Raw genomic sequence first — 14,114 nt, forward strand, 5'->3', positions numbered from 1 at the left:
TTGAAGCAATGATTGGCTTAGGGACCCTCAGTGAACATTTGTTGAATTAACTGTTCTAGAACTCTTTTTTTCTGTTATTTTTTAAAGTATATTTTTCATTTGGCTCAAATTTAGTGAGACATGTCTGGCTTATTAAAAAAACAAAGCCAGCTTTGGTAATGGAGAACATCATCGCCAAAGGACAAAACAGCACAATGGCTCATTTCTGGTTGTCACCGAGCAGAAGGCCAAGAGTAAGACCCCCTCCGAGGAGCCTCTAATGAGTGACCTACGTCTTCCACAAAGGCCAACTTCCTGCTACCTCCTGAGAGAGATATCAAAGTGCAAATATATTGATGGGTTAAACCTTTGATTAGGTCAGAGACCCCATTCATCTTTCAGTGATTACATCTACCAGCTGGGGCCACGGCTTTGACCACATATGGATTTGGGAGGAGTGTCCTATGCCAAACCTTTGGACAGAATCATGACCTCCCAAATTAGTAAAGTAAAAATCAGCCAGTGTGAGTGAGAGTAGGAAATGTTTATCTCCTTTAAAAACTTTGAAATCCAGAAACATATGTTTAAGAATATCTCTGCCTTCTGTTGGATAACAGAATAAGTAAGGTTAAGTGAATTATAAGAAAAAGTTTATTTTGTTCATAATTTTGAACTGAGAGGTTCAAGGGTGTGGCACCAGCACATCTTTGCTATCATCTGAGGCATGGTATTTTGCCTCATGTTGTGCTAGAGGTGCTTCCAGGCAAGAGCACAAGTATGCTGCCTATATCTGTCTTTCAGGTCTTGTAAAGCACTAATAATGTGAGATGCAGTCCCACTTTTATAACCTCCTCTAATGCAAATTGCACCCCAAAGGCTCTACCTTTAAATACAATTAACATGAATTTGTCAATATATCTTTCTGTATGATGAAGACTGTTATATAATTTGCTAAAATAATAGAATCTTTAGTGTAAGAAACGTGTTCTCTTTCTCATCATTGAAGTATATGTGAAATATTGATATTATTTATTTCTAATAACACTTAATGGAAAAGTCACTTATATCTGGGTTTTTAACTAGTGTTACAATAAAGAATACACTTCTTTGCCTCAAAACAAAACAAAACAAAGCCAGGGACAGGAGTTTAGCCTAATGGTAGAGTGCTTGCTTAGCCTGCATGAAGACCCAGGTTCAATTCTTCAGTACCTCACATACATAGAAAAAGCCAGAAGTGGTGCTGTGGCTCAAGTGGTAGAGTTCTAGCCTTGAGAAAGCCCAAGGACAGTGCTCAGGCCCTGAGCTCAAGTCCAGCAGTGGCATAAAATAAAATAAAACCTCTTTTAGTTGCCGTCCTGTAATTCCATCACTCAGGAATCAGAAGTAGAAGGATTGTGAGTTTGAGGTCAGCTTGGACTGTAAAACAAGACTTTGTAGTAAACCCACCCAAACAAAAGATTTACTTTTATAATATTTTCCGATATCTATGCTTTGGTAGTAATAATATCTTTTTAATAAATTAAGGCTTAACATAGGTTTAAATTTAAACTCCTCAATAAGAGCATTCCCCAAATGCTTGAAGCAGGTAAACAAATAAAATTCAGTTATCCAAAAGTAATGTATAATGAACATATGCTACAGTACTAGTGTATATGTTCTGGTTCTAAATAGAGCTCCAGAAAATAATTTTTAAGAATTACCAAATTTTATTTTGAAGTTGGATGGTTTTACATTTTTTTCAATGATATGAAGAAAATTAAGAAGTGCTAAGAAACATTTTTCTAACCTTATGTGTCACTTTAGACACTTAAAAATTTCTTTTGAAATAGGGTTTCAGATTTATTGTGTGGCATGGCTAACCTCAAATTGTAATTCTGCTTCAACCTCCTCAATACTGGGATTATAGGTATGTGCCACCTCACTTAGCAAATAAACTTTTTTTTTAACTGTCTTTTTCTTTTTTCATTTTAAACCTAATTTTATTGTAAAGGTGATATGCAGAGAGGTTACTGTTGTATCAGTAAGGTAATGAGTACATTTTTTGTGGAAAAGTGTTGCCCTCACCCTCATTTCAAATGAAATTTTCTGTGTTTTTGTTCACAAAGACTTAAATTGAAAATAACACGATGGTATTTAACATAAGAAGCTGATGAATAGCACAGATAATTTTAAATCTTGAGAAATAACTCAAGTCATTAGCGGAGGATGAATGTGAACTCTACAACTCACCCTTCTATCCTTTCAGATATGTGCCTATTTCAATTCAAAAGGACTTTTGCAGTGATGTTACTACTTATTTTGATATAGAGGCAAAAGGAGAAAAGAGAATGATGAAGCCAGAATTTCTAAGTGGGAGCAGTTTTACATTTCTTTGGCTAAAATCTTTGTATAACTTTGTCTTTTGTTAAAATATATTTTACCAACTTTTAGATCCTGCAAAGTAGAATCCCTTTGTGTTAATTATTTCCTTTTAATTCAAGGTTGAGCTAAAAGAATATCTGAAAATAAATGATACAATATATGAGGTTGACAGCAAAGCTGAGAATGGTATGACTTTTTCACGTCTCCTTAACTTTAAGGTATGTTGATAAGCTTTAAATCCCAAGTTCCCTTACTTTGATGGATTGAGATAGTATTAATTAACCTTTGAGAAAAATGACTGATGTTTAACATATGTTGGTCAATACAATGCAATCTGAAGATTTATTGCAACTAGTTTTCTGTTCTCTTTTTGCAGTGCTGAGAATTGAGTCCAGGGCTTTGTTCATATGGAGCAGCCGTTGTCTCTAATTTTAACATCAGAACATATTATATTTCTTTCTATAATTTCTGTATGCAAATACTGTGTAGCTATTACTAGCCACGTCCAGTTTCATTTCAAGGTTTTGAAGATATGTCAACTCATGTGTACATCCCACTAGTGAGCTCCAGTGTTTAAGAATTAAGTGTTTTTAATTTAAATGTCCACTGAACGGTGAGGAAATACTTGTTTACTAAATTGCTTGGTAAATATCTCATTGCCTTGGGGCTCTAAAAACCTCTACTATGATTATTGTTTAGCAGCAACAAGAAAAATGTATAGTCCAGGTACTTGATGTATACTTAGTATACAGATGTATTAATGTCTACAGTATTACTATTTTGCCATTTATGTAAAAAATATTAAAGGGGTATTTGGGACAGGTGGATCAGTAATGAGTTTGAGCATAGGTGTGGCACTTGCTCAGCAGGTGTTCTTACCACATGAAGCACACCACTACACCATTTTAGTTGATTATTTTCTACACAGAGTCTTGATTTCTGCTTAAGCTTCAATTTGTGCTTCCTTTTGTCAGCTAGACGACAGGTATGCCTTATATTCCCAGCTATCATGCCTCCTCTATAGTGGATGACAGGATGTGCTGCTGCACTGGCCCATTGTTTGAAATGGAAGCTCATAAACTTTTATGCCTGGGCTGCCCTTGAACCCAGATCCCCAATCTCTACATCCTGAGTAGCTAGAATATTAGACTTTTTTTTTTTGTCTAAGTCTGGATTCAAAATCAGTACTTCATACTTTCACTTAATTGCCTGGTCCTCTACCACCTGTGCTGTGCATTCTACCTCAGGATAATAGATTGAGTCACTATGTCTAGTTTTTTGTTTGTTTGTTTGGTGGGTTTTTTGCTTGTCCTAGGGCTTGAACTCAGGACTTGGGCACTGTCCTAGACATTCTTTAGGGTAGCACTCTCCCACTTGAGCCACAGCACCACTTCTGGCTTTTTCTGTGTATGTGGTACTGAGGAATCAAACCCAGGGCTTTGAGCATGCTAGGCAAACACTGTACCACTAGGCCATACTCCTTGCCCCCTCCAGTTTTAAGTCTATATCTCAATCCATTTTCAGTAAAATAAAAGGGACTAAAGGCAATTTTCAAATAACTTTACCTTTTTTTAAATTTTCTTGGATTTTTATACCTGTATAATATTACAAAAATCATAATTGATGTTAATTTTTTTCTAAAAGTAAATCCAATAATATGGAGAATCTATGTTTTTAGAAGATATGTAATAGTAAAGGATATGTCTTTATCCACTCCTTATTGGGACTATTATTAGGACCCATACTTGCTTTTCTCTGTGAGCTTTTTTGATCTGCTTTGTTGAAAATCGATATGTAATTGAGTTACTAATCACAGTTTCTACTTTTCACTTCTTAATTTTACTACTTAATTCCTAATGCATAAACTAAATAAACCTAACAGATCCCTAATAGCCTAAGCAGAAAGTACATTAATGTTTAATATAGGTGACTCCTCCTCCCTCTTCCTCTTCTTCTTCCTCCTCCTCTACCTTCTCTTCCTCCTCCTCCTCTTCTTTTTGTCAGTTGTGGGGCTTGAACTCCAGGCCTTAGTACTATCCCTGACCTCTTTTGCTCAAATCTAGTGCTCAACCACTTCAAGCCACAGTGCCACTTCTGGTCTTCTGGTGGTTAGTGGAGGTAAGAGTCTCACGGACATTACTGCCATGGCTAGATTTTAACCACACAGTCTTTAGATCTCAGCCTCTTGAGTATCTAGTATTACAAGCATGACCCACCAGGGCCCAGCCAGGTTTCGTTTTTTAAATATTCAGATTAATAAAGACTTCAGGACCGGGAGTTTGGCCTAGTGGTAGAGTACTTGCCTAGAGTGCACGAAGACCTGGGTTCGATTCCTCAGTACCACATACATAGAAAAAAAAAGCCGGAAATGGTGCTGAGGCTCCAGTGGTAGAGTTCTAGCCTTGAGAAAGCCCAAGGACAGTGCTCAGGCACTGAGCTCAAGCCCAGGACTGGCCAAAAAAAAAAAAAAAAAGAGAGAGAGAGAGAGTTCAGAGTTTTAGGTGGTATGCATGTGCGTGCGCGCGTGTGTGTGTGTGTGTGTGTGTGTGTGTGTGTGTGTGTAAGAGGTGGGGTACAGGGCTCACACCAGAACTGGGACTTGAACTCAGAGCTTGAGCTCTCACTTGGCTTTTTAGCTCATGCTGGTACTCCACCACTGAAGCCATAACTCCAGTCCTGGCTTCTTCTGGTTGGAGATAAGAGTTATTAGATATGTCTGAACAGCCTGGCTATAAACATAGATAAGGTGGTTATCTCTCAAGGATGCTAACTCTTTGGAACTTACATATTGTTTTTTTTGCAGTATTCTGATACCCTCAAAAAGATGGATCCTGATCACTTGGTAGCATTGGTGTCAGAAGTTATTCCCAATTATTCCTGCTTAGTTTTTTGTCCCAGTAAGAAGAACTGTGAAAATGTAGCAGAAATGTTATGCAAATTTTTAAGCAAGTATGTTAATCTTTTAAATATATTCTATTTTATTTATATCATAGATTACAAATTGTGTATTCTGTTTATTGAAAGAGCACTCATTACTTCTTTTTTTCTTTTTCTTTTTTGCCAGTCCTGGGCTTGAGCTCATAGCCTGAGGACTATCCTTGGATTTTTCTCAAGGCAAGAGCTCTACCACTTGAGCCTCAGCACCACTTCTGGCTTTTTCTAAGTATGTGGTACCAAGGAATTGAACCCGGGTCTTCGTGCATGCTAGGCATACTCATTACTTCTTAGAGAACACTGTATTATTCTAGATTTTGAAGGAACTGACCTTGAAAATAAAAATTCACATGTGAATCAGAAATCCTTAAGTTGCATTTAGAATAACTGATAGATTCAGTGACTTAAGATCAGTGATTTGAAACCTTGGCTGACAAGTTACTCACTTCAGAGATTTAAAAAAATCATCAATCATGTCTGGGGCCAGGAGTTTGGCCTAGTGGTAGAGTGCTTGCCTAGCATGCACAAAGACCCGGGTTCGATTCCTCGGTACCACATACATAGAAAAAAGCTGGAAGTGGTGTTGAGGCTCAAGTGGTAGAGTGCTAGCCTTGAGAAAGTCCAAGGACAGGTCTCAGGCCCTGAGCACAAGCCCAGGCCTGGCAAAAAAAAAACCCAAACAAACAAACAAAAAAAACCCATCATGCACAGATTGCATCTTAGAATCTGTGAGAATGAGACCCAGGAGACAGTCAGGGTCTAGATCTACTGACTTTGCAACTCAAAGGACTAATCACTGTAGAGACAAAGCATATCTTCAGCTTAACTTTCTCTTTAACTTTCTCTTAACTTTCTCTTCATTTTCCTGATCAACAGCATAAGTTGTTTGGACTTTTGAATTTAATTTCCAAAGTAATTAAGAAATATATTGGTTTAGAAGTTTATGATATATATATATATATATATATGATTTTTGTTTGTTTGTTTTTGCTAGTTCTGGGTCTTTTGCTAGTTCTGGGTCTTGAACTCAGGGCCTGGGCACTGTCTTTGTGCTTTCTCAAGATTAGCATTCTACTGCTTGAGCCACAGCACTACTTCTGGCTTTTTCTGTATATGTGGTACCAAGGACTTCATGCATGCTAGGCAAGCACTCTGCCTCTAGGCTACACTCCCAGCTACTAAAATTTTTTTAATTTAATATTTTTTTGATATTATAAAGGTGATATAGAGAGGGGCTGTATATGTCAAGTAAAGAATATATTTCTTTTGGGACATTGTCATTCCTTTCATCACATTCTTCCAGTGTTTCCCTCGTTTATGGTATTTTAATGTTAGCTCTATCCTATCTATGGGACTAAATATAAAGCAATTTTAAGTACTAGTGATTCTAATTTTTCTACATATATCCCATGTGTGTTTTTACTTTTCTAGATTTCTTTTTTAATTACTTCTTAGCTTGGACTATGTTAACAGTTAGAGACTCTTAACTTGGGTTTTAGTTTGTTTATCGGTCTATTGCCTCTCATACCAATCCACTGGTATAGACTGATGAAATAGAATTTGATTTATGGACTAGTACAAAATAAAGGAGTGGCTCATTTTAGTAATTATTTGCCTTTGCAATGATATTAATTATAGGAATTTGAGGAACGTTTAAATTATCATTAAAAGTTTCTCAGTAAATCACTATCTTTAATTTTTTAAACACTTTAGAATAATTTAAAACATTAAGACAAAATATCATATTGTTGCATATTACTGATATTTCTCATGTGCTCTTTTAGACATTTTACCATGTACTTGGTAAGATTTAATACCTATTTTCAACTTCACAGAAGAAAATTTAAGCCTTAAGATAAAAGAAACCATGTTCTTCGGGGTGTGGGGGGGGGGAGGGAAATGGGTACCAAGACATGTGAAAGGGTATCAATGTATGTGAATTAATGCACCTTCTATCTGGCAAATATCATGAAACCCTTTTACTAATTACAATAAAAAAAATTAAAAAAGATAAAAAAAAAGATAAAAGAAACCATGTTCTTGGGGGTGTGGGGGGGGAGGGAAATGGATACCGAGACATGTGAAAGGGTATCAATGTATGTGAATTAATGCACCTTCTATCTGGCAAATATCATGTAACCCTTTTACTAATTACAATAAAAAAAATAAATTAACCTAAATTACAAAAAAAAAACAAAACAACAAAAAAAGAAACCATGTTCTGTAAAAGTATATCCTATAGCAAAAAGAACCAATCATGCCAAGTAGAGCAAAAAAATCTAAACTTTGTATCCATGGATTTATGGAAAGTATAGGGTTGAACTCCACAAACTTCAAATTACATGTGAGGTATGTGTTTAATTAAATAGTTGTGTTTCTCCTTACCATTAATGAGGTTTTAGGAGGGTTCTGTCATACACACAAAGACTGAGAGAGAATGCATAATAGTTAAGGAAGTCAAGATCCAAATTCCAAGAACATTTTATATACTTATACAAATAAAAGGATGGCCTTTTTTCTTTTCCTTTTTCTTTTCTCTCCCTCTCCCTGCCCCCCATCTCTGTGTTGGTCTGTCTGTCTGTCTGTCCTGTGGCAAAACTTAAGAGCTTGGGGGCTGTCCCTGAGCTTTAGTGCTCAAGGTTAGGGCTCTACTATTTTTAGCCACTACACCATTTCTGGTTTTTGGTTGTTAATTGGAGATATGAATCTCATGGACTTTCCTGCCCAGGTTGGTTTGGAACTGTGATCCTCAGATCTCAGACTCCCGAGTAACCAGGATTCTAGGCATGAGCCACCAACCCCCAGGAAGACATTTTAAAAAATTGCTACTAGGGGAGGGGAGTTTGGCCTAGTGGTAGCCTAGCATGCGTGAAGACCCGGTTCAATTCCTTGGTACCGCATACATAAAAAAGCTGGAAGTGGTGCTGTGGCTCAAGTGATAGAGCTCTACCCTTGAGAAAGCCAAGGCCCAGGACTGGGGGGAAAAATGCTACTAAAATGAAAATGGTATGATCACTGTAAAATCAAATCTTATTTTAGGGATTTTTTTTTAAGGGCACATCTGAAACACAGGGAAAAAGAAAAACGTGACGTGATTAAGAACTTGCAGAATGTCAGCAATGGCAACGTGTGTCCAGTCTTGACGCACACTATCCCATATGGAATTGCCTACCATCACAGTGGCTTAACAAACGAGGAAAGGAAGCTCTTGGAGGAGGCCTACTCCACAGGGGTGCTCTGCCTTTTTACCTGTACATCCACCCTGGCAGCAGGGGTCAACCTACCAGCTCGAAGGTGAGAGATGAGTAAATGTTGACCAGGTTTAGAACATTTCACCTCCTAGCTTGGGAGAAATTTTTGTGTAGTGGGTGAGAATTTATAGTATTTGCAAGTTGATATTTTTATTTCCTTTAATGTTTTACTTAAAAGTAGATATTTCCTGGTATTAGAATTTCTTCTTTCTTGTTCTCCCTGTCTATTTTTGGTTTGGGTTTGCTTGTTTTCTTCTTTGTTGTATGGTTTTGATGTTTGAATCTGTGATCTCAGTTGTACAGGAAGAATCAGCAAACTTCACAGTTTTTGTGACTCAAAGAGTATAGTATATTTAACATAAGGATACTATTGAAAATAGGACATTCTGAAATCTTGTAGAAGTGATTCATAAAGCTGGCCTGGAGATGTAGATCAGTTGGTAGAGTGCTTACCTAGCATGGACAGTGACCAGGGTTTGATCCCCAACACTGAAAATAAAAGGAGAGGGATCTGTGATTATAAAGCTATTTAACTGTTGCAACATTTTTTGTAGCAGATGCTTGGTTAGTTTTTCAGTTATCACCAAAGCTGAATCCTTGAATTCTTAATTGATTTCTACTCTTTATGACTATAATTTTTTTCTTTTCTAATAATTTTTTTTTGCCAGTTCTGGGGCTTGTACTCAGGACCTGAGCACTGTCCTTGGGTTTTCTCAAGGCTAGAGCTCTACCACTTGAGCCATAGCACTACTTTTGGCTTTTTCTGTGTATTTGGTACTGAGGACTTGAACCTGGGTCTTCGTACATGCAAGGCAAGCACTCACCACTAGGCCAAACTCCTGCCCCTAATTATTTTGATGAGTATTAAAAGATGTTTATTTTTCTGGGTATGGAAGATTGATATTTTAATGGGACCACAGTTAATTTATGTTCTTGTTGTTCTATTTTTATTTTTTTAACTTTTTGATTATTTGCCAACATGAGAGTATATTAGCCTCTCATTTTAAGAAGTTGTCAGTATCTCCTTTTTGCATTTCTAAATTTTTTTACTATTATTTTCAATTAACATGTCATTAAACTTACATGTATATAAGTATATAACAAAATCAATAATTTAAAAAATAGGTCCTAAGCTATATGTGTAGTATCACTTTTAATTTTGTCTGTTATATAGAGTCATTTTACGAGCTCCCTATATGGCTAAGGAATTTTTAAAGAGGAATCAATATAAACAGATGATTGGCAGAGCTGGTCGTGCTGGCATAGATACTATTGGAGAGAGTATCCTTATAATGCAGGAAAAAGACAAGCAGCAGGTAATATGATTTGGTTACCAACTGGCTGATTTTTTTTCTTGGTTTTACATCTGGCCCTTTATGAGACTATCTCTTAAAAACTAATTATTAATATTTCTTGAGAAGATATATCCTATATAAATGTGATTTTTGAAAGAGTATTTGAATGTATTTCAGATAGTGGAAACAATATTTGTCCTATTTATCTGTTTTCAGTTTTAAAATTTTTTTCTATTGGGGCCAGAAGTTTGGCTTAGTGGTAGAGTGCTTGCCTAGCATGCACGAAGACCCGGGTTCGATTCCTCGGTACCACATACATAGAAAAAAAAGCCGGAAATGGTGCTGAGGTTCAAGTGGTAGAGCTCTAGCCTTGAGAAAGTCCAAGGATAGTGCTCAGGCCCTGAGTTCAAGCCCAGGACTGGCAAAAAAAAAAAATTCTATTTTGTCCAAGTTTGAGCTTTATTTTTTGATCCTCCCAAAATTTATTTAAAATATAAGATCTTTACATAAAACACCATTTATTTTAATAATAGCATGTGATATTGCTTTATCTTTTATAGGTCTTAGAACTAATAAGCAAGCCATTGGAAAACTGTTACAGCCATCTTGTTCAAGAATTCAACAAGGGAGTCCAAAGTTTGTTTCTCTCTTTGATTGGTTTAAAGGTATTTTTGAAAGATTTTTTTAAAAAAATTTTACTACTATTACTACTACATTGAGTTTAAAAATTATGCAAATAATTTAAAACTTTGTTACAAAGAACCTTTATGACCATCAACTTCCCTGATGAATTCTAGTATGCACCTAAGGAAGAACTAATAAGTCATAAACAAACTCTTCCAGAATGTAGAGGAAGAAGAAATGTTGCTCAGGCCTTCTTATGAGACAGCATTGCTATAATACTAAAACCTGACCCTCCCCACCAACAAAATTATGAACATAGATGCAGAATCTTCATTGTAGTATTAGTAATCCCACAATACAACACAAGAGTAATATGCTACGATCAAGATTTTTCCAGTAGTATAAAATTGATTCAACATTAAAAACTCAAGCCAGGCATTGTGCAACATGCCTATAATCTCAGCACTTAGGAGGCAGAAGCAGGAGAATCCCTGTTTAAGCCTAGCATGGACTACATAGTACCTAATGTAAGACCCTAACTCAAAAACACAAGGCTTTAGATGTAGCATAGTGGTAGATCTTTGCCAACATGCACAAGGCCCTGAGATAAAGCCCTAATACAAACAAGAAAAAAAGGTGGGGAGGATAACTTCAAGCATACTGTTAGAATTCAATATACATTCATAAAGAAAACCAGACAAACTTAGAATTAAGAAATAACTTCCAGGGCCGGGAGTTTGGCCTAGTGGTAGAGTGCTTGCCTAGCATGCACAAAGACCCAATTGGTACCATATACATTGAAAAAAGCCAGAAGTGGTGCTGAGGCTCAAGTGGTAAAGTGCTAGCCTTGAGAAAGTCCAAGGACAGTGCTCAGGCCTTGAGCGCAAGCCCAGGACTGGCAAAAAAAAAAAAAAGAACTTCCAACCTAATAAAGAGTGTTTATTTGAAAACCAAGGATGACATCATACTTAAACTGAAAAATGGTATATTTTAACTCTGTGATTAGGAAAAGCAAAAGCAAAATGCCTGCCCTCACCATACATACTGTTTTTAGGTTATAGGCACTATAGGAAAGTAGATTAGAAAGAAAAAAGTAAAACCATCGTACTTACGTCCTATTGACACTGAGTTCAAGAAAGTCCAAAAGAATGTACAAAAAAAGAACTAGAATGTAGTTAGCAGTGTTACAAGATAGCCAAAGTACAACACTCAGATATTTTTCCAAATTCTATAAATAATAAAAACATTTTCATTTATGAAAGCATCAAGAAATAAAATAGGAATAAAGAGAAGATATGAACTAGCCAGGAGTTTGGCCTAGTGGATGTACTAGACCTATACATTGAAATCCATAAAGCACTGAGAAAAACTAAGCAAGGCATAAATACATGTAGATACCACATTCATAAACTGGAACAATTTAGCTTTGTCTATTTGCTTTTTCTCAAATTGATCTGTACTCTCAGTGCGATCCCAAGACTTAAAATCTCAGGCCAGGTGCGTTGGCTCATGCCTGTAATCCTAGCTACTCAGGTGGCTGAGATCTGAGGATCAAGGTTCAAAGCTAGCCTGGGCACAAAAGGACCTGAGACTCTTATCTACAATTAACCTCTAGAAAACTAGAAATCAGGGAGTGGGGCTTGTCTCAAGGGTAGGATGGTATTTGAGCTGAAGAGCTCCGAGACAGTGCCCAGGCAGAGTTCAAGTCCCATGACCCACAAATAAATAAATAAAAGAAGAAATCTCAGATTTCTTGTTTGTAAAAATTTAAGAATTCTAATGAAATTGGGAAGGAATCAGGACTTCACTCTGGAGATCAGAACACTAAGTAAAATGGAGACAGAGCTATTTTGGCTATGAGTGTGGCTTCATCAAGTTGACTATACCCAACATGAAATTGCAGTTTTAAACAACTGCAATTTGGTAGTGAGAAGTGAGGCAGCCAGCAGTTCAACAGATGAGTGAGTTGGAAGCTGTCATTCAAGTCTGCTCAAAAGAGGTGGAAATCAAGCTATTGAGTCTAGTCCAGGTATCAGGGTTCAGCAATCAGCCAGCACTGTAGTTACGGCAGGATACTGGGATTCTAGACAGGGTCTGTGACCAGGGAAATCTTTTAGGCTAGCAGCTGGGAAAGGAATAGGAGGTAGAGGTGAACACCGCTAGAGATATTAGATGTATACTTCTATAGGAAGTGAGAAAATAGTTGCTATGTCTTGGGATTCAGGAATCCTCTGGTTTTCGTTTATCACAAGGGTGTTTCAAACACACTTGACATGTTTTTTGTGTTTGTTTATGTTTTGCTGGTCCTGGGGCTTGACCCTCAGGACCTAGGCTCTGTGCCTATGTTTCTTTTGCTCATGGCTATAGTGGTCTACCCCTTGAGCCACAGAGCCACTTTGGCTTTTTCTCTTATTGGAGATGAGAGTTTCACAAGAGATAAGAGTTTCTGCCCAGGCTTCCTTTGAACATGAATCTTCAAATCTCAGCCTCCTGAGTAGCTAGGATTGCAAGCATGAACCATGAGTACCCAGTGACAAGAGTCTTGTTTTGTTTTTTTGGGGTTTTTTTTGTTTTGTTTGTTTTGTTTTTTGCCAGTCCTGGGGCTTGAACTTAGAGTCTGGGTACTGTCCTTGAGCTTTCTCAAGGCTAGCTAGTGCTTTATCACTTGACCCACAGCACCACTTTTGGCTTTTTCTGTGTGTGTGGTACCTAGGAATCAAACCCAGAGCTTCATGCCTGCTAGGCAAGCACTCTATCACTAGACCATGCTCCTGGCCTTTCCCTCCACCACCCCTACACCTGTCTTTTTTTTTTTTTTTAATATGCTTTATCTTTAGTTCTTGCACAAGGATTCAGATCTTGCATCAAGTAATATTATTCCTTTTTATATATAAACAGTGAATTGGAGACAAATATAAGTAAGCTTCTCATGGTCTCCATGCAACTACTGCAAGGTTTTCCCACATCCTCTCAGTAGTTTTTTGCATAGAATAGTCTTTTCAAAATGTAAATCAGAATATGTCACTCCTTCTGCTGAGATTTGCTGTGATCACCCCGTGCTATTAATGTGAAGTCCAGATTCCTTACCATGATCTCTGTTGTTGATATGGCTTCTGCCAGTCTCTTCAAACTCATCTCTGGCCAGCCTTCTTGTACTACAGTCACACTGCCATTCTGTTTTCATTTCTCAAACATACTGTGCTCACTAGTGCTTCCTGAACCTTCAGCCACCTCCCCTCCCCTTGACTAGCCTCACACTCAGCCTGTTTATCTTAGTCTCACTGACCTTCAGATTTAGCTTAACTTCACTTCCCCAGGAAAGCCTTCCTACAGATCTGAATCAACTCAGTAGTTGTTACATACTTTAAAAGCACCTATCACACTGCTAGAGTTGTTAAACATTTGTAAATATTATACCATGGTATAATTTTTCTTTGATAATAGATCTTTTTTTTTCTTCTTAAGCCAGTCATAGAGCTTGAACTCAAGGCCTGGGCACTATCCCTGTGCTCTTTTGCTCACAGCTAGTGATCTATAACTTTGAGCCACAGCTGTATCTCTAGTTTCCTGGTGGTTAATGAATATAGGGATCTCACAAACTCTCTTGCCCAGGCTGGCTTTGAACCACAATCCTCAGATCTCAACCTCCTGAGCAGCTATAATTACAGTC

The 14,114-nt window shown here is 37.2% G+C and overlaps 1 protein-coding gene across 3 annotated transcripts in view; it reads left to right on the forward strand.

The window, feature by feature from the left end:
* Positions 1–14,114, forward strand: part of Helq (helicase, POLQ like) — a 43,159-nt gene that overhangs the window by 10,133 nt on the left and 18,912 nt on the right. For 2 of the 3 annotated variants that reach the window (XM_090343290.1, XM_090343293.1), the window contains exons 7-11: positions 2,460–2,558; positions 5,144–5,289; positions 8,314–8,568; positions 9,700–9,841; positions 10,381–10,485. In XM_090343290.1, coding sequence (XP_090199416.1) covers positions 2,460–2,558; positions 5,144–5,289; positions 8,314–8,568; positions 9,700–9,841; positions 10,381–10,485 — 747 coding nt within the window. The remainder of the gene's footprint in view (positions 1–2,459; positions 2,559–5,143; positions 5,290–8,313; positions 8,569–9,699; positions 9,842–10,380; positions 10,486–14,114) is intronic. The other variant, XM_090343292.1, reaches the window with a different exon arrangement.

Source organism: Megascapheus bottae, chromosome 13, assembly GCF_031878675.1.
Source record: "Megascapheus bottae isolate mThoBot1 chromosome 13, mThoBot2.hap1, whole genome shotgun sequence".
Taxonomy (NCBI): Eukaryota; Metazoa; Chordata; class Mammalia; order Rodentia; family Geomyidae; genus Megascapheus; species Megascapheus bottae.